Raw genomic sequence first — 27,616 nt, 5'->3', positions numbered from 1 at the left:
ACTAAAAAACAAATGACACAGTACATAACATTTATTATTCCAATAAAATTAAAAAAGGTATAATTAAAGCTAAGGGAATACAAAAAGGGTAAATTGGAATGCAAATACAATAAAATCTTTAGCCAAATAAACATTGTAAATATTCTTCATATGCAACTTTAAATACATTTTTCAGAAAACCAACTTTTGTAAGGCACTACTTTCGTCAAGTTCTAACAATACAATTTCAAATAAATACATTTTGACAGATCCATAATAAATACTCTAGTTTCGTTAATACTAAACCCGATGCGTTGGTACAACCACAATAAGCTTATATCTACACAATTATTTCAATTCTAGTGTACTTTATTGTTATTATTCGAGGTTTTAAAAATAAATTAACAAACCGTTGCCGACTTTCATAGCATCAATTGGCTAAAAAATGGTGCTTATAAAAATTATAATTTCAAAGATAAATACAAAATGTATGCTTAATATTTCTTAGTTCACTGGTACCACGAATCTCGTTTAAAAACTTCTTTGGGGCTCTTAAGCTGGTCCCAAAAGCGCTACCAAGGCTCGTTTGTAGTCACCAGAAGTTTCATTCTGCTGCCGAGTCGCGTAAAAAAGTTTTAAAATTTTTTAAAATTACACAATAAAATTGTTTAAAGCTCACATTTTCGCCAAAAGGTGGCGTTTTACATGTAAAACAATAAAGGTGGATAACATTCAGTAGTTTCATAGCAGAAATTTCAAGATTTTGGTAAAAAATTATCAACATTCAAGTTGCAATAATTTCACCGATAGATGGCAGGCAGTGATTGAAGTTTCGTCCAATATATGAGGTGGTCGTATGTTAGTATCAATTACGGCGGAGGGTTGTCCAATTTCGATCGATAGATGGCGTTGTGTCGAATCAGCATGCGGCAGCGTGCGGAAAGAGAAACGCATCATGATTAGTATTTTGTGCGAAGTTTTTTTTATATAATGTAAGTGCGCACTTAATGTAAGTGACCTCAGATGGAAAGTGACGATGAGGTCAGCGATGGAGGATGCACACCTAAATAATGCCTATTCACTCTCGCCTTGAAAAGGCCCAAGTTATAACGTTAAGAGAACAAGTCTGCAGGCAGGGAATTCCACTTCATAGCCGTTCGCCATTTAAATGTGGAAGCGTAAAGCTTTGTGTGAGTTTGGAATATCCACAACATGGGGGTGGAACCCAAGCCTACGCCTAGTCCCTCGGTGACGGAACGGGGAAGGCGGAATTAAATCGTGTATTCCATCGCACATTCTCCGTGATATATTTATATCCTTTAGATGTGTGTATTTATTTAGTCAAGGAATAATTTTTTGATCTTTTATAAAACATTGAATAAATAATATCATAATAATAAAAAATGAAGAATACTTAAAACTAATTATATTTATAACCTCACCTCCTGTCCGATCACCATCAGTTGCGATTAGAATGTTGAAAAAATATTTAAAACACATTACAACTCATTATAGACTCGATCTAAGACATTGAAAGCATTAAAAGCTTCTCATGCGATAGATTCATTATAAAATAGCTATAGTTTATAATTTTGTATGTAAGTATAAAAGATAATTATGTATATAATAATGATACATGATTGTAAGCATATCCCCGTGTGGGTAAGTTGTATTAAGTTACAATGTGCTTCAATTATAAAGGTATGTAAATGCTGTGCGACCGAGACCAAAGCTGGTTTGGGATGTTGGTTGGATGTACTTCATAAATTTTCGTTAAAGGCAATTAAATAAATCTACGCCAGGAAGTTGATTACAACATTTATGTACTAATTGATGTGAAAATAATTGCTCATTAGCTTCACTTATTTTAATTAACAAAACGTGAGCCTAGAAACAGTGATCACACACCTTTTTTATTCAGACAATAAAATTACTTAGTTTTTTTTGTGACAAATGACACGATAATATGATATTATCCGTCACAAATAACAAGATAGTATGTTATTTTTTTACAAAAAGATCCGTTTAATGTTTCAAACTGATAAATAGCGTAAAAATGTTTAAAAATCAACTTAGTAAACATCTGTCTCAAAAATGCTACTATTCATTGCAAGATTTTTTTAATAACAAGGAAAATTGTTCATAACGTCATAAAAAAGGAATTTTGATATGTTAACTATATTTATAAAAAATATGACATAATTATGTAATTTAATAAAATGACAAATGTTATGACTATTATTATATAGTTCTAGAATAATTTGACGATAAATTTTTTTGAAATACTTTAGACTTCAATTTGACATTCATTTTCCAATTAATTCATTGACTTTTCAGAAAATATTTGTTTAGATTTAATTATCATTATAATGATATTTTAGTTAATGGTAATCAAAATGTATACTTAAAAAATTGACATTGCTACGCCCTTACAGGGTACATGTTTGATACTGTAAACTACTATAAGAACTATTATGTAACAACATGTTTTTCAATAAACGTTATTATTATTATTATTATTATTATTTTAAGGTTTTTAAGTGCGAGTGTTTGAAATAAATTGTATAACGATTGTTTTAATTTTAATAACGTCATAATGATGTAAACGTAGTATAATGATATAATAGCAATTTTATGACCTTGGATTCAAATCTTTCAGTCGAAACATATCATTTATTGCTATATTTATCAATTTTAATACATCACTCTTGACTCTATTAATCACTTCATTAATTTTATATATCTTCAATTTATTAATTTTAAATACCTTTGAATAACAAGTACACAACCAACAAACCAAACTCTTAAAAAGTCCATTACGTACCTTTAAATCGCTTTCAAGCGTTTTATCATAAATTCTCTCATACTCCTGCTTGATACTGCCCAAATCAATCTCTGCTCGGCTTACTATAATCCGGATCAACGTTTTATCTTCAGTGCCTGCCCCTTCCATAGCCGCGCGTATACGCTGGGCGAACCACGCCGCGGCGTTCTCCACGCATTCGACTGTAAAACATATATACATAAAGAAGTACATACCCGTATTTCGCTTTCTAAAGTCTTATCATATAGGCGTTCGTATTCCCTCTTGATGGCGCCCAGGTCGATCTCAGATCTGCTGACGATGATGCGTATGAGTGTGCGATCGTCGGTGCCGAGGCCTTGCATCGACTTGCGCAGGCGTGTCGCGAACCATGCTGCTGCGCTTTCCACGCACTCAACTGCAAAGTTTTTTGATGTTTCGGGGGAGTTGTGGTTAATAATAATAATAAAACATTAGAAAAACAGAATAATGTAATAATAATAATGTGCCAGACCGCCGCGAATTTCCTGGAGCCCAAGTCTGCTAATTTTCCTGAAACCGCTGGTCATTGCCATTGAGATTCCAATACGATCACATCGCAATTATGGTAATATTTCGCACTTCCAGTAAAACACAGACTTAACTGCAAAAAATTGTGATCCTAAACCGGTTTTATAAATGCAATTTATAGGGACTATTTTATAAAATTAACCGACCTCAAAAGTTCGTGGAATTATATCTACTTGCCAAGTTTTATTGAAATCGGTTACCGGAAAGTGCGCGAAACCAATTTCATGTCCTAATTTGACTTGGTTAGTTTTTTTTGGAATATTTTCTTCCAATTCTGGGATACCCTCTTTCCAACAAAAGAACCATTATAATCGGTTCGGTTCTTTAATTTTTCTGTAGAAATAGTATAACATTTAAGAGCTCTTCAAATGTGCTCAGTAGCCCTAAATACAAAACTTTTAATTCATTTTACGAATGTAAGTTAAGTCACTGTTTCACTGGCTATGCGATTTGTTTTACTACTAAAATCTACTTGCAATGGCCGTTGAGTCTCTGTAGAATGTCAGTAAAATGGCAATGGCAGTGATGGCATTCATTCATTGAATCACTAATGATCTATGTTGCCTTACTAAAACTATCATAGCAATTAAATTTTACTCTTGCACTACGTCATGGACTCACCATTAATATCAGGTCGATGGTTCACACAATGGAAATGATTTTCAATTAGCAGACTTTAGGGCTCTGGTTTAGGAATTCCCTGTACTATGAGTACCAGAGCAGCGGAATTCACTTTGAAGCACTTCCCAGACAACCCAGAGCAGAACCAATTTAGAAAAGTTCATTCCCCAAATTGGTCCTACCAGGAATCGAACCCGGGACCTCCGTATCTAGCGCCCACAATGTAAACCGTTAGGCCACCGAGGTTGTCATAACTTGAATTACCGATCACACAATAGACTCTTATGTAGAGTCTAGAACCATTACATTAATCAAAACAATCTTAGGGTCGTATTCCAGAACTCTACTCAATGCTCAAGTCAGGATTGCAATTGAAACACGAGCACTGGAAATACAACCCTAATGGCAGGAACTTGAGTATGATTTCGAGTGCTTTAAACCATACTCAAATCCTGACTTGAGCATTGAGTAGAGTTGTAGAATACGACCCTTACATTACATAATATTTTAGGGAAAAAAATAATAATGCTAGAAAATAACACAAATTTTCTGGTCTCATACTAGTGTATTATACTATGAGTACAACAATGACGATAACTCTTAGGGCAATACCCAAACCAAAACTAACTTAAAAATGTTTGTTTCATAAACCGGCCCAAATCGGGAATCGAAGCCGGAACCTCATCAAGCACCCATAGTACTAACTGCTGTGCCACCGAAGAGCCCACACGCCGTAATTAGAACCCGATCACGCGCCGCAGGCCAAGAGGCTAATTCTATGTTCTTGTAAACTTCGTACATTTTAATTGCAAAAGTTTTTTTTAATTTTCAGCTGTTTCAGCAGCACAAATCTAAATAAATTCAATTTTGTTTAATTTAGATTTTTTTTTCAATAAACGTTTAGTAAGGCTAATTTAATTGCTACTTTATGTATAATTCTTATTTATTTAAATATAAACGTTACCATTTTATATCACCACTTTTTTGCTCCGCTAAATGTGCCAGTGTGTGTGTATATGTAATCTACACGAGCAACTCTAAGTATGTAAAAACACTAAATATCACGCAGTTGTTTGCCACATAAAATTGATCTCCAGGGGCGCTGTGATAGAGTCCATTCTTAGCTGTAAGAATACAGACAAGTGGCTACATCCTCCCAATTTATGACGCCGCTAGTACATGTGTGATTCATTAGCTTTGTACTTTGAGGAATGCGACAATGACTTACTACTCTATGACATTTGCTCAGGGTATCTGCGATCTTGGATAAAACAAAAGGTGTAGTTATATTTTTGTATGAGTGTACACGAAACTGAATAAAGATATGGGGCCATTGACTTACAAATAAATGGACGACGGGTCTAATACAAAAACCACAAAAAAAATGTCCCAAGTCAACCTATTTAAGCGTACTGACATGTAAAGGAATATGAAAAAGCTAAAACGTTGAATTTAAATTGTAATGTCATCGCAGTACTGTCTAATTTTGCTTGCTTCGCTGTCAGTCGAACAAACGAAGACTAGAGCGTGAATGACGCTCTGTATACGATTTTAACGCCCTATAAGTTCGGACACTTTTTTGCGCGGACCCGACCACCATATAATTGTAAGTCAATGTATGGGGCCCATAATCTGACCCTAATGGATGGACCCTGATAATGGATGTTTGCGTACAAAAACCACATTAGTTTGAAATTATGCAGTTATAAACCACTTCTTATTTTTAACTTTGAGCGGTACCGTTACTCTGGTAGGCGTTACACGAAATAATATTATTAATATCACATCGTCATACAAAAAAGACAATAGATAAGTATATAAAATAATATTATTTTTAGCTTAGATTTTTTAGTGCTGATTATACTTTCATAAGTATGACTAAACTTGTGGTTTAAGAATTTTCTCAAAAGAATTGGACATTCACTTAAATGAGAAACTTATTACTATATAGTAAGTAACATTATGGCAAGCTCTAAATGCACAAAATCTAAGAAATACAAATACATTTTTCTAAGAGGTGGGTAGTTTTTGTTCTGTTCCTTAGATTGTACTATAGAAACCTAAATTTTGTTGTACAGAGAACAGCACATCAAGATTGTTCGAATCAGGGTTGTTGCGATTATCAGCATCCGCATCCGCATTCATCGATGCTGATATTAATTGCGGATGTTCGAGTCGTTACAAAAGTTACAAAAAAGTTACAGTTAAAAGACAGTCTGGAATAATTTACAAACCTTCCAGAAACAGACTATAAACCGAAAAAGCAGCTCAACTGTTGTTGATAAAATATAAAATTGATAAAATTCCACAACGATTGAGCCAGACAGGTTGATTGTTTGTATGCAGATTGATTCTTTAGTTAAATGTCACAAAGTTATTTAAATAATATTGTATTACAATACCAAAGAAAATAGAAAGCTTTTTCATGCACATACAGATTCATTCAGAAAGGATGTACATTTTTCGTGAGATTTTTATAAATACATAAAAACAGCATAAAAAAAATCGGCATCCGCTGACGTGTAACAAACCTGCATCAGCAACAACCCTGGGGGTCGATTCAGAACCTTACGATAACACAGTTGTCGACCGATTTCTTTTCATTTTTATTCACAACACCCGAATCGCACGTTGAACTGTCGTATTCGAAACCGAACCGAAATGACGTCACACCCGTACGATTACTCGAACTTCTCGACCGGCAAATGATACAAACGTTATTCCGACACAGTTACCGAATGTAAGTTACCGAACGTCCTATTGTGTACATAGCAAGAATGTAATATGGAAATCGCTTATTATTTTAAATAAAGTGTGGATTTTGTTTAATTTTATTAATTTATTTTAATGCAAGACTAATGCATTCCTACATTTTAGGCCTTGGAAGGCTTAAAATGCATTTAAAAGGATTTTCATTATTCTTATAATCTATTTCTCCGACTAACTCCGTAAACGCTGTTTGATAACGATATCGTATCAAATTCGGTTAAAATACCGAACAATTCGGTTAAAATACCGAAGAGTTCTGAATCAGGGTCATTGCCTCAAGTGCAAAGGAACAAGATCCGTCAATGTGTAAGTTGATGTGCTGCCGTCTGTACAATTTTTAGAAATTCATGAAAAGCTTGCACCTCTTCATCATCATCATCATCAACCCATTATACGCCCCACTGCTGAACACGGGTCTCCTCTAAGAAGAAGATTTACATCACAGTCCACAACTCTGGCCAGTTGGATAGTCCACATGTTTTCCAGGGTAAAAGGCAGGCCTTAATTACGATGTTTTCCTTCTTTACCGTTAGCGAAAGATAGAAACTGAAGTTACAGATACCTCAGAAATAACTGAATGAGTCTCAGACATAAGTTTTTTCATCTTCGTTTCATCTTTCGGATAAGCACAATTCACGACCATTATAAATAGTAACATACAAGTTTCGTAATGAATAAATGAAAACTATATTCAAATATCAAAGCCGTCTTAGCGCAAAAACGGCTCGCCGACAGCCTTGTTGCCGTTCAATCAATGCGCGGGGCGTGGTGCGGTAACTAAAGCTAGGGAGGGGCGGAGAGTGTCCATTCTCATTATTTTTTGTTCTCTGTCCAAAATTCCACGAACAAAAAGAGCTCGGAGTAACTCACCAATGGCAGAAAGGGCTTCCTTGAGCTCCCCGCCGATTTCGGCCTTGATGGCCTGCTCGATGGTACGGCCAGCGATGTTCTTGTAAGCCTCGAATATCAAGCGCAGTTGCCCAAAGCTCTCGTGCGCAAGGATCTGGAGGATACATTACGACAACATTGCTATAATAACCTCCCGTGTACCACTGGATTTATTCATGTTAAAAAAAAAACAAAAATTTTTATCCGTATTTTGAAGTCTATCTTTAATTCACTAGCTGACACAGTTCCCACCAGTTGAAAACGATTTTATGAAATGAAGGTTTGCGTTTCCACCAAGAAAGAGTTTAGTCGTCTGATTCCCACCGCAAAAGAGAAATGAAACAGAAGAATGGGCAGAGCGAGCTGAACGGAAAATGAGAAATAGAAAATGATTACTCGATTTCCACAGAGTGCGAGTTCAATTGGAGTTTCCAACTATAGATTTCCATGCACTCTCATTTCGTGACTGCCTCCGTGGCCGAACGGTTACCATGCCGGACTGCCACGCAGAGGTCCCAGGTTCGATTCCTGGGCCGGAAGAAATATTTATATGGCCTACATTTATTTCTCTCGTGAGTTTGGGTGTAATTTGTGGTTGTCTATGTGTGTGTCCATAGCACCAGCGACACAGGGTTTCCCTAGTGCGGGGCTATGTTGAGTGTGTGCGTTATTATAAAAAAAATGCAGCTTCTTTTTCATCTATGTTTCGGTATTCTTTGCCCATAAACATGGGGATTGTCAACTCTATGAGTTGCTCCATTTCGAAAAAAAACGTCGGTCACGTCTGCTGGCTGCCACAAAAATGCGCGGGTGAGGGGCGGGGAAAACAGCGAGCGAGTAATTGACAAACTAATTGATGAAACCGCGACGCAACTGACTAATTTTACACCTTTTTATTCGTTTGGATCGCTTCGCTCAACTCTTTCTCGGTGGAAGCATTATTATGTAATTTTCAATTGCGAGGTAACTCTGGGCAGGAGCGAGGTCATTTTTACTCTTTTTGCCCGCTGAGTCATTTCCGCTCGACTCTTTGTTGGTGGCAACACACGTAAGCAGTTTTCTCTTGCGAGGTAAAAGAAGTCATTAATGGGTCGGCTCCGCTCACAGTGGGAACCGAGCTTTATGCATGAATGACCGGAATAAAAAAATAAATAATTAAATTTTTTATGCGATCTTGGAAAAAGGCCTCTGAAACGAAGTAAATGGTAAACTGCTGAAAACGGACCCTAACAAGTCAATTTACTTGTAAGGTTTGAGTACCTCTCGAAATTTAAGAGGTTTAGGAAAACTGCAATGAAGGTGTATAGACAACCGAATCAACCTGCTGGCGGAATAATAAAATTATACATTTTATGCGGATAGAAACATATAATAGGAGTTTTCTAGTAAAAAAATCCCTGGACCAAACCCTTCCTATATAGTCTGTCTTTTTTGAAGACGGAGTAAAATTACATTTGCAGGGTTGCCAGTTTTCATAAAAATTTTAATAGTTGTGTCATTGTCGTCGATAGTTTTATCGATAGATTGTCAAGGAGGATAAAATTTTGCCAAAAATAACTAAATTGTTAATGTTACGACGTTCTAATGACTACTAATTGCGTTATTGCCTTCTTATTTTGACAGTTAGTCTACTAGTATCGATATAAATTTTTATTCATATTGGATTTGATTATGTATATTAAATTTAAATTAAAAGCTTGAAAATATTCTATATAGAACATTTATCGACTGCAATCACTAGTTGCTAGTGAGCGGGCAACGCTTTTGCGTAATGAACTGTCATTTTACTCTGTTTTCAAAAAAGATGAACTATAAATATGTATAACTAATGTTGCCATTTTGCGATTAATATTGTTACTATTGCACGATCAATATTAATTACTTAATAAATAAACAGCTCCACCTATTTGTAACCAAAAGTACTATTTCCATACATTGCCATCTAGTTAGTGGCAGGTGATCAGCTAAAATTACATACACATTTGGTGTTGTTAGTCGGAGCCACTAACAATTTGAGACTTTGAGATTGAAGATTCGGCGTGTCGGCGTGATGTTTATTGGTGTAAATTTAAATCAATTCAAAAATATAATTATGGAAAAGAAGTGACGTGGTAAAACATACCTTATTGAAGATTTCCTCGTCGGTGCCCCACTTAGCCTCTCCGGCATCGTACAGTTGCTGTGCGGCCTCCTGCGCCCGCGCAGGGTTCACGCCGGCCTCCTCGTCGCGCGCCCCCTGCGGGGAGGACTACAAGTTACGCCGTGCATAGAGCTCTCAGGCGCCCTGGACTTGTGGCATAGTTTTGATGAAATTTTGAATTGTTTAAAGTTTATTGTTTCGTAAAAATAATAACTGGGTAGTCAATTTGACAGTAATACTATAAACATCTAGATATTTCTTTGTATGTGCTATCATCACGTACTGTATTTACTAACAAGTAACGTACTAAAAACCTGATAACGTAGCAAATTGTGATCAATCAGTGATATCTTGTAAATATATTTACAAAATATATTTACTTCATATCGTACCATTAGTAATATCGCATATACATTATAGCCAGATGGGGTTTGAGAGACATACTCTATTTTGAACTCTAGGAGCTAAAGTTTTATAACAATTTCGAAATACACCAAACTTGCGTTTGTTTATCACCTTCACATGGTGTTAACCATCATTATACTAAATTCAATACTTGCGATGTATTTGTCTAAAATCTGCAAATTCTGGTAACGTTTCTCTTCCCTCAATAGATGGGGTAAGAAGAATAGTTATCGTATTTGTAATGAAGATATTATATACCTCGTGTTCTCAAGATTTCACAACTGTCAAATTTGGTTTTTCCGCCTTTTTGGATTTGGAGCATCGTAGCGCCATCTCTTGAAAATCATTTAAACTAATTTGTTTATAAAAATACGCTCTATTTGCTTAACTTTTGCGTTTTAACTTAAATGAGCGTATTATTCAGAGGAATTTAAATGTTGTTGCCTAGTAAACAGAATTCAGATTTGCCATTAATGTGCATGAAGGCGTGGAGCTGGGCGGACGCCGCGCGGCAGACGCGTGGAAACTTCCTCCTCGTGTAACTGGGCGCTAACTCAACTCCCTCCTCTGGTGTTCCACTAACCCTACCTGACCATACACAAATTATATTTAATAGTATTATAATACAAAAAATCTATTTACAAATATATTTACATATATTAAGTTTACATTACAAAAAAAATGTAATTAGTCAAATTACACTGCCACAAGTCCAAGGTAAAAGATATTTAGCCCAAGCAAAAGTAATAGAATATTTCGTGCTACCATCACCGCGCCCTATCCCCCATTCCAAACCTCCCTGTGACCTTCTCGCCCTCGATGAGTCATCCCTATCCGGAACTCCGGGAAATTTCATGTTATTTTACTGGGTGATATTTTAGTCCTTCTATTACTTTTCCGTGGATTTCGTTTAGTTATAAGTTATTTATTCCAGGTCAAAAACTAATTTTATGCCTTGATAAATACAAAAGATAAACTGGCTGTTCTTGGTAGTCGTGAAGATATTAGGAGGCAAAGCCATAGATTTTTATTATTTAAAATTTGCCATTTACTAACAATCTTGAAGCTTTGTAATTACTATACAGCTGCTGCGTACTTGGATACCAAAAACCATGGTAGTAATTTAGCTCTTTTAGATTCTTTCCAGCCATGATATTTTAAAATAAATATTGTAAATGATATGTGAAAATAAATTTCCAAAAAGAGCAACCCCTAGAGTTTCTTATTCACTTTTCTCTGAGTTATGTACCTACGAAAGAAGTAAGAGAAGTATAGTATTTAATCAATTTGACTATATCAAGAGTCATTCGCTTACTTGTGAAAAATAAAGATAGTTTGAATATGCTAAAAGACTAGAATATAAAATTTTTTGCATGTATATTATAATATACATTTTTAACGAAATAATTATACGAACTAAATAAAATAGGACCTAAAATGCCACCCCGTAATATCATAACAAGAATTCCATTATGACGTTACATAGAGCAATAATTACTCGTATGCATTGGTTTTTTATAAGCCACAGTTAGTGTGCAAAGAAAAACAACCGCCAAAGCGATTCCTATAAACATTCAAACATACATTATGTAAGTATTGCTGGTATTAAGAGTAATGATTTTGCTTAAAACCCAGAACAATGAGAATTGCTTTTCTTCAAAATTCACTACCATAGTCAGATAACTGCTAGGTACAATAAAAAAAATTGATAAAATACCGTCATTCCGGGATTTCAGAGGGAGGTATTAACCGCTCTAGTATACATATGTGGCCAGTGGTTTATAACGATGAATGATGATTGATATCATTATTCAAATTTTTTTTTGAGGTACTCTAAACACTTTTATGAGTGTATTTCGATGCTGCAAAAGCTTGCATACAAGTGTGACGTTAAACTTGCATGCAAGTAGTGTTGGGCAAAATTTAATTGTTCTGGCAATTAAAGATTGATATTTAATTAATTAATTAATTGTCAATTGCGAAACAGAAATTAACGATTGATCAATTGTTAGTTGCGAGAACCGCAATTAACAATTAACTAACAATTGATCAATCATTAATCGCGTATATCTACCATTAACAATTAATCAATTTTCAATCTTTTCAATGTTTTTGATTAACAATTAACAATTAAAACTGACAATTATGATAAATGTATAGGGCATATGAGGGTTGATTAGGGGTGGATCAGCGGGTGGGTTAGGTGGTAGGTTAGGGGTTAGGTGGTAGGTTAGGGGGCAGGCGAGGGGGTGGGTGAGTGGGTTTTAGTGGGTGTGTGAGCTGGTGAGTGGGTGGGTGGGTAGGTAGGTTGGGTTAGGGGGGCTCACTCACCCCTAACCGCACACCAACCGGCCCCCCAACCGACCCCACAACCGGCCCCCCAACCGGCCAAACAAACGGTCCCCCAACCAGGCATCTTACCGGCCCCCCAACCGGCGCCCCAACCGATCCCCCAACCGACTACCCACTCGACCACCTAACCGACCCCCCAACCGGCCCCCTAACCGAGCCCCTAACACACCCCTAACCCACTCTCTAACCCATATTCGTAATGACACTTTTATTCGGTACTTTCGGTTTTAATTGTTAGTTTCAATTGTTTTTTAGAACAACTAAAAAAATTAATTGCAATTAAAATCAATTCAATTAAAATCAATTGCAATTGATTTCAATTGAATTGATTTTTTAATCCTGTAACGTTTGGGGCAATAGCGTGATATCGTTGGAAATCTTGTCTGGCTCTTTCAATGTTTGTCAATGCCAAAAATATCGCGATTCCCGCTATCCCCAAAATACTTAAAAATGTCCTGCTTTGACAAAACAAGGTACATGACAAATATTTTTTTTAAATGTCGCACTATCCCACCTACATTAGATATGTTCTTTTTTTAAATTTTTGGATATTAAACATTTTTATTTCTTTTTTTAATTATTAAACATTTCGCAAGCATCTTAAACGTGTATTCTACTTTTAAAACAATAACGAATATACAAGCGTCCCACTCTGAGAGAAAATAATTATACTCACGTTAGGCATACTACGTAAATAAAGCAATACGGCGTGAACAAGCAACGCCATATTATATTAAAGTTTCTTGAATGTCATTTATTTGACAATTTCATCCTCTAGTGAAATATGTAAACAGTTAACGTACAATGTCTTTTTCACTCTTACTACATGGACATAAAGCTTTATATTTATTTTCAAACTTTACAGTTTTTTTTAATTCAATTTATATTCTTAAATGACGAACTTTATAAATTTACATTAAAAATGTAATAAATTAATGATAAAGTGAAGCTACTGAAAAACAAATGGCAAATATAAGCAAATCCAACAATATTACATTAAATAACAATAACATACCATAATGAACCCTAATTGCAAGGCGATTATGGACGTGTGCGTGCATATATGTTTCGTTCATATACATGAGCATGCGTGTTTATATACAGGGTTAATTGTAAAATAACTAACATCCTCGCCGGGCTATATTATTATAAATAATATCATTAACAACAACCTTTGTTCCATGACTTTAAATTAATAAAATGCATCAGATATTTTTCGTAAAAAAAAAAAGTATTTAATACAGATCGCTCTAAACGGTGATAACTCTGTAAATACCAGGAGTCATCGGGGACGATATTTGAACTTACTACCTTCCTGCCAAATACAACAACAGAAACGACAGTTTACATTTGGTATTATTTGACTATTTAATTGGAAAACGTTTAAGGAATTCTGTTACTTAATTTCACATTAATTTATTTGTTGTTGAGACGAACGTGACCGCATGACATTGATTTATTTAGATTGATTATTTTCTAAATTAAATTATTTTTGTTACCCTAACTGTTATACATTTTAAGACTAGGTTTTTCATTGTCGTGTGAAAGTGGAACCTATAATCAGTGATTTATGACTGTTGTTAATGATTCTTATTATTGTTATTTTTATTATTATTAATTAACTGCCTCGGTGGCCGAACCGAATGCCGGACTGCCACGCAGAGGTCCTAGGTTCGATTCCCGGGCCGGGAGAAATATTTGTTAGGCCTACATTTATTTCTCTCGTGAGTTTGGGTGTAATTTGTGGTTGTCTATGTGTGTGTCCATGGCACCCGCGACACAGGGTTTCCCTAGTGCGGGGCTATGTTGAGTTTGTGCGTTATTATTTAATGGAACCTCTCTGTTAACATCTTTATTGTACCCATGATGACGAATAAAATTATTTTATTTGGTAAATTTATTATGTTTCGTAAAAAGTCGTATTGTCATGCGAGGTTATATGTATTTTACGAATTACCCCTGTATGTGAACGGCTTAATCGATAAATATGATGTTTGCTTTAATGCACTACATTTTAATAATACGTGGACACACGATGGGCACAGGTCATAATATAATAAATTAGAGCTCTACCGTTTGGTCACCTGTCGTTTAATCAACGTGAATCGCAATTAGTACCATCCACCATTCGCTTACAGTTGTCGCCAGTGACCTCGTGGCAGAGGCACGAGAATGGCAGATCGATAACTACGAGTAGTAGGAACTTTCAAAGCTATATTTAGACATGTGTTTAATATAGAACTGTAATATCCGGTACAAGTTTTTTTTTCAACTTTTTAGAGCTCCTTGTGAAAGAGTTCGTCTAGGGTAGTACCTATTTCTGCCACCAAGCAGTAATGTCAGCATTACTGTATTCCGGTTTGGAAGGGTAAGGGTGCTGGTGAAATTACAGGCACATGGTACTTGTCAACTTATGTCTCAGGGTGACGGGCGCAGTGGAAGTGTCCCTCAGACATATGCGATTTAAAGCACTGAATGGCACTGCAACTGTCATGGACAGGCGTGTAGCTTACCATCAGGCGCTAGACCTTGTTCGTCCCGTCATTTGATATTATAAAAAAAGTTATGATTTAACGTGTTCTAAATCAAACTCACAAACGAATAGATAAAGGCGACGTTGAAGTTGTTTGCCGTGGTTCTTGGTTTGGATTAAAGTGAGACAGCAGTGTTATTTAATTATGTGATTCAATGTTTTGTGTAGAGACCCGTGCTCAGCTGTGTAACGTATGTAGGTTTAATATAACGATGACTTACAGTGACGATGAGCGTTAGCAGCCGACGGAAGTCCCCAGATGTCTCCGAGCACATGTGCTCTGCTAGAGGTCGGTTGTACACTGTATGACAATAAAAATATGAATGAATATACAGATGATTATGCATACAAAAATCGAACACACAGGATAATTTCGTCGACCCGGTGGGACTTTAATCCACGTCCATGCTGTACCGTAACATTGCACTTACCAACTGAGCTACGGGTCCAATTGCCGAGTTGTCGAAATTCTCCTGTGTGTTTTGTTATAGATACTAGTTTTCAGCATTCGTTGTCGCTAGTGACAACTACTGAGAGATTTTTAACACACCCAATATAGCTCCGCACTCATCGCACTACAGAAACCCTGTGTCGCGGGTGCCATGGACACACACATAGACAACCACAAATTATACCCAAACTCACGAGAGAAATAAATGTAGGCCACACAAATATTTCTCTGTGTGGCAGTCCGGCATGGTAACCGTTCGGCCACGGAGGCAGTTAAACTCAGTTCTCACTGCATGTTTTTATAATTATTGGCATTTTCTATTATTCAACTGCACTGACATACCTTAACTTAATTTTTATCACGATTTTGACATAAGAACATCATAATAATAATAATAATAATAATAATAATGTTTATTTACTTTAAACAATAATGTACAGACATACAAAATAATTAATTATAAATTATAAAATAAGGCTAAGAAAATTGTACATTTCAAATTATGTAAGCCTCTGCAGCCGAACTAGGATTAAACCTGTATCTCAGCATGCAGCGCCTAACCCCAATGGTAACATAAACTTTAGCCAATTATAATTGGTGATCAAATTCGCACAACAAACTACTTAAACAATTTAGAAAATTTAGAAATAAAGATAACTTAAATATTAAAAACATGAAAAATTTGCCAAGAAATGAATACAAACCAAAAAAATAGTTCAAAATAAGTTAATGCAAAAGGTTAGCTGTGTGCATGGGTAAATGTGAGTATGCGTGTGAATGCGTGTGTGTGTGTTTAAATGTGTGTGTGTGTGTGTGTGTTGGGGTAGAATGTGCGTGTGTGTGTGTGTTGGTATGTGGGAGATAGAGTGTGGATGGATTTGTGGGTGAAATGTGTCAGGGCACGCATTAAGCGACAATTAAGAGAATCAGGAGCGGTGACCAAAAAGATACTATTAAAATAATAATACTATTGATTTATTTCACATATAGCTTCAGTCATAATTTACGAACATTTGTTAGGATTATTTATTTTTTGTTTTAGTCTTTCCTGCAAACATTGATTTATCCAATTTTGACCATTAATTTTTTATTTGAATGATAAATTAAATTATATTGACATCACTACATTTATGCTTTTTAATGTCAATTATTGTTATCTAAATTTTGATATTGGTTTTAATATATTTCATAAGTTGTAATAATTAATGACATAGTTTGTGCATATTTTCACATTTGTAGGATAGTTTATATAAATAATTCGGGTTTTTTTTTTTCAAGTGCTGTAGCACCCCCTGGACAGCATCAACGCACCCCAATTATTTTCGAAGCCCCTACCCTCTAGGACTTTTAAGCGCCCTTTTTTGGGAAACTAGGAGCTAGAACGACAGTCGTCAGACGATAACTAAAATGTCACGACAGATAATAGCAGCTTCAAACGATTCTGTAGTGCAAACGACAAGGCAGCTGCCGTGAACCGATAAATTGTCGTCGTCACGATCTAGTGGGAACAGCTAGACACAACAGTCGTTCAACGATAAAATTAACGTCCACGACACAGTCACGATAGATAGTTGTGATATGGGAACAGGCTACACGCGACAGTCGTACATAATGGGAGCGCGCCCTTATACGAGTAGTACAAAAATTTTACTTACTCTGCTCGTAAGTCGCGACAATAGCAGCGATCTCCTTCTTGGTGCGCGTGCACAAAATCTCAACAAGCGTGTGTTCGTCAGTTCCCATCCCGTCCATGCAATTGTGCAGCTCCTTGCAGAGGTACTCCTCGGGCGGCAGCATCAGTGCCACGATTACGTCCTCGAAGTGACCTCCGAGCTCCGATTTTAGGTCCTCGATTATGTCCTGGGCAGAAAATAATAGGATACTCAGAAATCATCGTTTAACTGAATTCGTTTAAGAAAAGTTCTATGTGTAACTACAATTCATTAAGTTTATAGGATTGACTCATATGAACACTTCTATACCTAGTGTCTTTTTTGGAAGACGGAGCAAAAACGCAGAGCAGTCGAGAGGGAACGCAGGGTTTTGGCGGTCCGCGGGAATATGCTGGCCCGCAGGTTTGCCCGCTGTACGGACCAAGTAAAAATTTCGCTTTTTAAAGCGTATTGTCAGGGTCTGTACACGGGCGGCTTGTGGTTTAGCTGTTCACAAAGGTCGCTAAATTCCCTTCGCGTCCAGTACAACAACGTGTTCAGGATGATGTTGGGACTACCCCGGTACTGCAGTGCCTCTGCAATGATTGCTCTATCCCATACAAGCTGCTTTAATGCGGTCTTGCGGAGAAAGGTAGCATCGTTGGTTAGTAGGCTCCGGGGAAGTGACAACAGCATTCTGAGAGTTGTTGCAAACGACCACAGAGGGCCTGTATTGAGGCATCTCGTACGGACAATGATTCCGCACGAGATGCCTCGTAAGTACATGACATTTTAGTTTCTAAGTAATTTATAATTTGTAATTTCATACTAACAATAGTCTATAAGTTTGTTTTCTTTATTTTTAATAACACCAATGGATCCTGTTATCTGAGAAAAATAAATAATTTGAATTTGAAAAAAATGACATTTGCAGGGTTGTCAGTTTTCATAATATTTTAAATAGGTATGTAGTTGTTGTCGACAGTTTTATCGATAGATAGCAGTTGGACGAATGTTAATTCAAATGAAACAAGTTCGGCTATTTATTGCATAAGCGTCACTAACTGTCGTCAGTCGATAGTCAGTAGCAGTAAGCGGCGTTGACTTGGATTTAAGTCTTAAGTCTTAAGCTTGACGTGCTCTTGACCCTGCACATGCGTCTGTACAATTTATTATTGAGAGCAAAGCACTGTCACGCCGTATGAATTGTATTTCAAAGCAATAAGCGTATTACAATGACGTTGGACTTTACATTTTTAACTGACTTCAAAAAAGAAGGAGGTCCTCAATTCGACTGTAGTTTTTTGTTTGTATTTAGTCTAGAACTTTCGCGAACATACACTATGACTTAGGTAACCCTAAAGTTAGCTCTGTGGGAACTAGATAAGGAGGGTTCAATTGTTGGTAGGACCACTCGAACTTTTTAAAACGGACCATTTCACAATAGGGCAGCGCAAATCGGCGCGGCGAATGGAAGGCAGAGGAAGAGGAATTTATCAATGTATATTATATGCTACTCCAATTGAAACAAGGTACCAATTTCAATGTTCTGGGACACCGACCGCGGAGTATCGCAGCACGTATCTCTCTCGTCTGTTTTACGCTTTTACGCTCTGTATAAAATGTGTAGGTACCACGTAGGTACGTAGTTAATGATTTGGTGACGTGAGTGTGTGTATATCCTGCAGCTGTGTCAACGTACAACATACATATCTTTAGCCAAATTGAAAATTATTCAAGGCCAAACATTGGTTAATATAATTTTCTAACGAATTTAAAGGATCGATTTGTAAAGGTGTGCAATGTAAATGTCATTATGGCACTGGAATAATATGAACAAATCACATTATTTATTATTTTTTTATTTTAAATGTACACAAACTAGAGTTTTTACAGTTTGACGCCCTCTATGGTCGAGTGGCTTGTATATCGGTTTTCATTGTGTCGCCATCTCTGACGTTCCGGGTTCGATACCCGGCCGGGTCAGTGTAGAAACACTAACTTGTCTATTTTTTACATTTTCTATGTTCGTGGTACCGTTCATTGTTTCCGATTTCCTTAACACAAGTGCTTACTTAAAGCTACTTACTTTGTGATCAAAGCAACGTAAGTGATGTTATCTAATATTTATTTATTTATTTATTTAATTTAGTAATACATACCAAATCTTTTAAGCATATATGTAGAGTCGGCGAACTAAAGAACATAAGTCAAAATCCAACATCATTCATTTAAACTAATACATCAAATTCATTTGTTACTTCATAAATTTGTAACTTTATTTTAGAGGCGCCTTTGTCAAATTTATCATTCTTTTTTTACTTATGTGCTTTAGTCCGCCCTACCCTACTCTACCCTAGATATGGCAAGCATTATACTGTAAGCCATCGACATGATTAGAAGAAGTAATAAATTAATACTAGTGTACGGACAACGGCACAACAGACTACACATTTTTGTTCAAAAATCGCCTCCAGTGCAACGGAACAAGATACGTCAATGTGTCGCTTAATGTGCTGGCGTGTGTACATTGTCCAAAGTTAGAAAGACAGGAAAACAAAAATAATTAATGATAATCTCAATACACAATACTAAAAAAAAACGACAATATTTGCCAAGTTTTATTGATAAAACGGTTACCGAAAAGTGCGCCTACCCACTACTGAGGTAAGCCTCAGTCCAACAAAAAAAGGATCATCAAAATCGGTTCACGAGTTATCACGTAACATACAACAAACATCAAATTGAAAACCTCCTCCTTTTTGAAGTTGGTTTAAAAAAGAAAATAAAACAGTAGTAACAATTGTATAAAGCAACATAATATGGTTAAAAACTAAAAAACTCAAGCTATACGTACACGCAATTGCGCTCTATTTTGTTCTCTCCATCATGAGAAAAATATTTTTTTTAAGGAATTAATAGAATTAAATTTGAAAACCCACAAATAGAACACAAATTCAAAATTGAAAAGATCAAACAGGTGCCAGTATTCCTTTGTTTTATTTTTTTAAGTCAAACTTTGTCTGTCTGTTTGAAAAAGCAATGATCTTATCTCGACACATTCTGATTATAGATAAATAAATAGAATGTTTCTTTATTTAGGTGTAAACCTGTTAATAATTTAACATTACATTACATTTCTATTCACTTTTATTAATAGAAATTATTTATTAAGAATTTAAAGTAAATTAAGAATTATTTATACGTTTTTTTTTAAACTGAGTTTCGTTTAAGAAATAGTAACACGAAATGTTCTCACAATAATATTGGCCGATTCGCTCACTCTCGTAAGAAAAGACCTTTACATTTAGACCTTTTACGTATCATGGCGAAAAAATCATCTACTCTATTCACACTATATACACCACTAGGGTAGCCGCAGCATAGCGCGAAATGCATTGTTTATTAAACTCTAGTCGTATCAAAATTTCGTTTAGTATAGTGATACCACAGCTAGACTAGCGTAGAACGTCTGACAATAAACCCTGAATAGGGTTATTTATACTTTATCGGAGCAAACGAAAAGAGTGGCACCCCGCCACTGTGCCTGTTTTAGTTTGTTTAAAAGACGAAAAACAAATATTTGATAGTTATTTAAAAGAGATCAGATAGTTACAAACTAGGCTGATAAAACATTTGGTATGCAAAAAAGTGAAACAAAAATGCAATGGCACAGAATACAATGACTTATTTAGTCACTGTAAGGTCGTGCCAATGAAATAAAGACCAGATATTTGATAGTGTTGGAAAATTACTATAGTGATAATTATAAAGCAAGGCTTAAGACTAGGTACATGACAAAAAGAGTAAGGCAGGGTAAACTAGTGCAGTTTAAAGCAAATAACTGTAATGGAAAAATAATAATATGTACACGTTATTTCGTTCCAAAAATATATAACGACATTGATTGGCTGAGGAATGACGCAAAAAAGTAAATGTACACTAAAATGTAGGTTAAAGGGGTACCTCTTAATGTAATTTTTATATTTTATTTAGTAAGTACAGTTAATATTATAGAATGTTATAAAATGCATAGTAAAGTAGGTATAATTAAGTAGGAGTGCCATGTCGCCAACCACAGACATATATCTAGATATCAAGATATATGTCAGTGTCGCCAACAAACTGCACAACAGTTTGCCTACTTTTAGTAAATAAGTTACCTGTTGTATTTCTCTCGAAATAAATTTAAAAAAAATATATACGCGATTTAAATACGAAAAAATAGCTTCATTTGCAATCATTTAGCAAATAACTACGAATCTGAAAATCTGTACGGTGAAGTAAGTTCCATATAGAGTCGGAAAACTCCTAGTCACTTTGAGTATGACTCATGAACTAAACAAGTCTAGTTGAATCAGAAGGTCATGGTAAAAAAATTGTATACTATTGTGTGCTTGTTGCGTGAATCATTCACTTTTTGTATGACAGACAGTTTGTCCAATTTATAGTATATCAAGGCTGTTAAAGTTATCTGTAAAGGGATAACCCTTTTAAGAAATAGAGCGCATTTATATGTTTAATTGTTCATAATTACAGGTTAAACGAAAAGCACGTAAAAAAAGTTTGCTTTTAAAAATAAGCACATAAGCACGCTTTTCAATTTAAGCGTAACCGTTAACAACGTATCTATGTTTCAAGTTCCGCCATCTATATTTCCTAAACTAATTAATTCGTCAATGTGAATAAATAAAAATGAAATTCATGTTTTACAAATAAACTTATTTAGCTATAAAAGCGTCTATGTGAAAAGCGTTTATAAAAGCATACTTTAAAAAAAACCGGCATTGGGCCATCGTGGCCTTAATCCTATCCTCACAGGAGACCTGCGCACAAAAGTGGCCACTACAATTGAGTTGCCTATGATGATGAATATATGAGATGTCCTAAGTAGGAATTATTCGAAACGATACGATGCGATAGTTGTCAAAAAGTACTAATATCAGAAAAATATCGAGTACAAAAGTACTGACTGTCCATCCATTTTATAGGTATTATACTACGGAATATGTATTTAATCTAACTATTTATATAGTTTTAATAATTTCAAGTTTTTAATATTGTATTTTTTATTCATATTTTTGTTTTGTTGTACACGTCAAACCAATCAAACCCATCATTGTAATTATTGTCTCCTGTATTTTGGTCTGCAGGAAGAAATTTCTGTTAGAAATAAGCAGTACTTTTTGTTTGTGTTTGTTTTGTAAGTTCGCCTTGGTCAGCCCTTAACAATTAAAAAAAAACTTGCCTGTCTTGCAAATATTTTATTTTAAAAATATTATTTTAAATTTATTAATTAAAGGGTGCAATCTTGTTTGTATTAAAAACATTTAAAATGTTCATTTGTTTGTTTATTTAAACATAAAATTAATTAATAACGTCCGAGACAACTGCGAAGAGGTCCGGTGTAAACGAGAGGCGAAGTTCGGGTGACTTCCACCGGGTTCCACCGGGTGGTGGAACCTGGGCCTGAAAGCGGCTTTCGACTGGGGAGACGCGAACAGGGTCAGGTTTAGTGTGGTTAAAACACAGGCGTGTCTTTTCTCATCAAAACGGAGTCTCCTACACCTTACTTCGTCTTTCCGACATGTATTCGTGCTGCCTTGGACTCGGTGGTGCGAAAAGTAAAGATACTTATTAACAACAATTCTCTTGTGGAGTCGAAACTACAAAATCTCGACCATCGCAGAAAAGTAGCCTGCTTGTCGGTTTTCTATCGGATACGTTTCGGGGAGTGTGCGCAGGAACTTTTCAATTTAGTTCCACACACACCGTTCCTCCTTCGTTCGACTAGCAGGTCCGGAACACTCCATCTTTATGTCGTTGATTTACCACCTATTCGCACTAAAAGCTTTGCTTTCTCCTTTCTGATGTGTACGGCAAAGGAATGAAATACTCATCTGTGTTTCCCGAAAAGTACAATTTGGGACTATTCCAGACTAGTGTAAATAGGCATTTTTTAGGCAAACGCGTCCCGTCGTCGCTTAACATCAGGTGAGATTGTGGCCAAGCGTGTGTCTATTATATATTAAAAAAATATATATAGGTAATAATAATATTATTAGAAAACGTCACATGTTTGTGCCAACAGAGTAATAAAACAAACAGTGTTAGGTTAGTTAGTGCTATAAATTAGTTTAACTGATGGATAAAAGTGTTGTTTGTTTATACTGGTACTGATAAGCGCCAAAAGATTATTATTACGCTATCATGGAATTTTCAAATTTTGTTTGAGATCTAGTTCGTCTGGGTAATGTTAGTATAGCAGACCGTATCAATTGAATTTGGGTGCTAATGAAGAGTGAGCAAGACCAAAGGAGATGTAATTAAGTTTATTAAGACCACCGGCAGGCCAATGCCACCAAAAAATATGAACGAAACAGAGAAAACAATGACAATAACAAAGAAAAAGGCGCCAAAACAAGCACATTTAAATTTAGAATTTTTAGTAGCAGTAGAGCTCCTTGCGAAAGAGTTCGTCCAGGGAAGTACTGCCACCTTCCCTATTCCTGCCGCGAAGCAGTATTGTGAGCATCACTGTGTTCCGGTCTTGAAGGGTAAGGGTGCTGGTGAAATTATAGGCACATGGGACTTGTCAACATAAGTCTCAGGGTGACAGGCGCAGTGACAGTGCCCCTCAGATCTTTGCCTGAGTGGCACTGCAACTGTTATGGACACGCATGTAGCTTACCATCAGGCGCACGACTTGTTCGTGCCGTCGTCATTTGATATTATTAAAAAAATAAGAATTTCAATCTAGAACAAAACTGCTAAAAAGATTATATAAAATAATATGTACAAAAAGATTCGCTACAGTAAGGTTCGGACGGCACTAGTCAATTCCACATCCCCTTATTTATTTTTTATTTGTATATCTTCCATGACATTGCCTTGTTATTATAATATTTACAATTATTGTTAAAGCATATATTTTTTTAAATATTTAAAAAAACAATAAATCGACCATACCATTATATCAGGAGGTTCTCAATCAGACTTTTTTTGTACGAACCGATTTCGATGATTATTTTTTTTATGGAAAGGGGGTACCTCAGTAATGATTTTTTTTTAATTTATTAAGGCTTTGGCAAAGCCATCAGCCTAAACATGAAGTTTAATTATGTTTCTGTAAATATGGCCGCCACAAAGAGGATAGGCAATTTGAGGCGGCGTGCTTGGATCCCTTAGAACGGGCCGATACGGGTATTTTAGTTCGAGATTCGTATAATTTCGCGTTTTAATCTTCGATTAAGGCACAATAGCACTATCCTATTCCACTTTAAACTAGATTTCACAAAATAATTGAAAGTCAAAATAAAAACGACACTTTTCCCTCCAAAAGGTCCAGAGCGAATCCCCTCAGTAATGATCTCATTAAAAAATATTCCACCTCTTGCATCCGGTGTATTGAATTTCATCCATGGGCTCGATTTAGAACCTTACGATAAATCAGTTGTCGACCGATTTCTTTTCATTTTTATTCACAACACCCGAATCGAACGTCAAACTGTCGTATTTGCAACCGAACCGAAATGACGTAACACCCGTACAATTACCGAGCTTCTCGACCGGCAAAGGCTACGAACGCAGAACACAGTTATCGAATGAAAATTACCGAGCGTAATAGTCTAGATTTTGTTGAATTTTATTAATTTATTTTAATGCAAGATTAATGCATTCCTGTATTTTATTTAGGCCATAAGTCTTAAAAATGTATACTTAATAGATTTTCATTTTTCCATTTCATCGACTAATTTCGTAAACGCTATAACGATATCGTATCCGAATCCGAGTGGAACGTTCTCGAATGTTCTGAATAGCTCGGAAAGCGCCCTTCGATTCGAGAACGATATCCAATCAAATGATTCAGTTAAAATATGGAATTGTTCTGAATCGGGGTCCTGGTTGGGCCAAATGCACCATTGCTGAAGAATTCATGTGCAGCAGTTGTTTTTGAAGGAACAATTCATTTCAGCTGGGGATTGCATTTTTACCACTACTCATTATTTCTGTGTAACTACTTGGAAGCAGAAAAATCTCCAGTATGAGTCTCTAGCATTGGCTATGATTGTATGAAACATTTATATCATTAATCCTGAGCTGAAGCTAGTGAAAAGTCATACTCACTCTTCCATATTCATGTGTAAATGCCTGCGCAATGGCCTGCCGCTGTGCATTGGACCTCGTGGTAAGGATCTCTATGATGGCTTGCTCATCGGTGCCGAAACCCTTCATTGCACCACGTAGGGCAGCTGCATCTTCTGCTGCATTGAAGTTGGGTACACCAAACACAGTTGGCTCACGCTGGAAGGTGGAATATTTATTAGTGGTTAATATAAACTTTATATTATTATCATTGATTATTATCACTATAATTATCTTGCTACATAATAATAAGTACCTAGATGTATGTAGCTAGATACCTTGACATTTACAAAATTAACTGGAGCAGCAAAATGCTATCGCTAGTAATGTGGTTGTGGAGTTTGTATCAGACAGGGTATCCAAGCATGTCAAATGTCAATCTCAAAAAAGTCGCGTTGGTTTTCCCAAAGATTTTTCTTCATGTTTATTTAGTTTTCTTACTGTATGTCACTTTTAATCAAAAATTAAAGAGACAAAACTATAAATTAGCATAGATAATTATTGAATATATACTGAATAATTACCAAGATAGTTATCAAAAAATATATATTTTGATAATTTCAATCTATTAGGAGACTTTCTTGATGGTCAAGAGTCTCCTAATAGGTGGCTTTTTTATTGCCGACTAATTATCAAAGTAGGCAGAGTATATTTAACAAAACTTAATTTATTTAGTTATTCACAATTTAATCAATTAAGGATGTAACACACACAGATTTAGATATGAATTATTGAAATTAAGGTATAGTATTTTGTTCTATATTTTTGATGTATAATTAACAACAACTACCATGAATGTGAAATTTTGAGTGGGCACAAAAAACAAAATTACCAGAAATAATTTCTATGATTATACTCTTATATTATAACTAAAAAAGGGTCTACAAATTAAATTTTAAACTTCAATTGCTCAAAATAGTGTTTGAAGAGTAAAAAGGGGAAGTCGTTCAGAGTTATTAGGTATCTAAAAACTCACGAATTACCATCGTAGGGTATTTAGGAGATAAGTTTTGTAATTGTCATTGATAATATGATTAGTTTGTTGTGATTTTTGCTTTTTAATTTTAATCAATCCGCAATTTAACAGAGAAGTATTATCCATTATATGTGATAAAAAGCCATAAAAATAAAAAGTGAAGTGAAGTGAATCTTAAGTATAAAACTGTAATAATCATTACTTCAGTTCCCAAGACACAAGTATGTTCTTTTTAATTATGTGATAATGAAAAACAAAGAAACACCGTAGTAAATTTTGATAACATTGTAATTAGCTCTCCAGGTAAATTGGTAAATTAAATTTTTCTAGAATTCCAATGAAAGTATGTGACCCTATTGTGGTTGTTTAAGGTAAACCACATAAGGTCAATTACGTAAAAACTTCAATGAAAACCAAGTGACCCCAAAAATGGAGATCGAGGAAAATACAAAACAAACCCCATAATAAAATAAAATTTGAAAATCGTACTAGCAGTTATTTCAAAAATATTTTCACGGGCCGGCTTTTGAAAACGTTATCATCGTATGTCGATATTTATTTATTTACGGAATTATTGTTTAGGTATATACCTTGTTTACGTGTCGAGTTCAAGGCTTTACAGGCCCGAGCATTTTACTCTTACATCATCTGGGAATGCCCTATCTACTACACGTTACTCCTTTATAAAAATTATGCCAAAGCTATATAAACAATTAAAAATCAATCATACTTACATGGTAAGACATTTTCGTTAATGACGTTAGAATTCCTATGAATCAAGATTGGCGAAGTAGGCCGATGGAATTTTTCACAAATTACACCTTAATTCACAGATGTTTTACTTTAGTTGCTCTTTTTGGATACCGGCAAGTTGGTTTAAGTGCTATTTCTCGAGAGATATTGGAGAATCTATAGTTCTCGGCTAATAATTGAAAGTTCCAAATTACACGTCTATTACGACCAACGTCACAGAGGTTACTGAATGACTGAACGGACGCATGCGTGCGGAAACATTTGTTACATTGTAAAGACGTCTTTAGGAAAATGAATGAACGATTTGAAACATCTGTTTGCGTGGAGGAAAAATGGGGGCAAATGATACAACGATTCCGTGTACAATATTTAATTTCATTAAATGTATAGAAGACATAGATGATAGTCAATAAAGATATTGAAAAATATACGTAATTTTCTAATATAATTTATTAATTGGATTGGCAATGGGAATGCGATACTGAATTTTTCCCGACTATAATTTCATGAAATTTAACATTTCAGGATTTTTAGTACATATTTTTAATTTACAAAGAATTATCACAATTAAAAATGTAG

The 27,616-nt window shown here is 35.4% G+C and overlaps 1 protein-coding gene across 6 annotated transcripts; it reads right to left on the bottom strand.

Annotated features, from left to right (window-relative positions):
* Positions 1–27,229, bottom strand: LOC113235732 (annexin B10). 6 transcript variants are annotated; one of them, XM_026471610.1, is made up of 8 exons: positions 27,019–27,229; positions 25,291–25,467; positions 17,167–17,371; positions 15,282–15,361; positions 9,753–9,878; positions 7,613–7,745; positions 2,804–2,985; positions 1–591 (listed from the first exon to the last, which is right to left on the bottom strand). In XM_026471610.1, the coding sequence occupies exons 1-8, from the start codon at positions 27,028–27,030 to the stop codon at positions 532–534; spliced, it is 975 nt and encodes a 324-aa protein (XP_026327395.1). In that variant the 5' UTR covers positions 27,031–27,229; the 3' UTR covers positions 1–531. The 6 variants fall into 6 exon arrangements, with proteins under 6 accessions (XP_026327395.1, XP_026327397.1, XP_026327398.1 ...); XM_026471612.1 differs by having other exon boundaries at positions 4–588; XM_026471613.1 differs by having other exon boundaries at positions 4–591; positions 9,753–9,866.
* Positions 27,230–27,616: the final 387 nt, after the last annotated feature.

Source organism: Hyposmocoma kahamanoa, unplaced genomic scaffold (genome assembly GCF_003589595.1).
Source record: "Hyposmocoma kahamanoa isolate Upper Pololo Valley unplaced genomic scaffold, ASM358959v1 88, whole genome shotgun sequence".
NCBI classification, from domain to species: domain Eukaryota; kingdom Metazoa; phylum Arthropoda; class Insecta; order Lepidoptera; family Cosmopterigidae; genus Hyposmocoma; species Hyposmocoma kahamanoa.
This window is presented reverse-complemented; position numbering and strand designations above follow the sequence as displayed.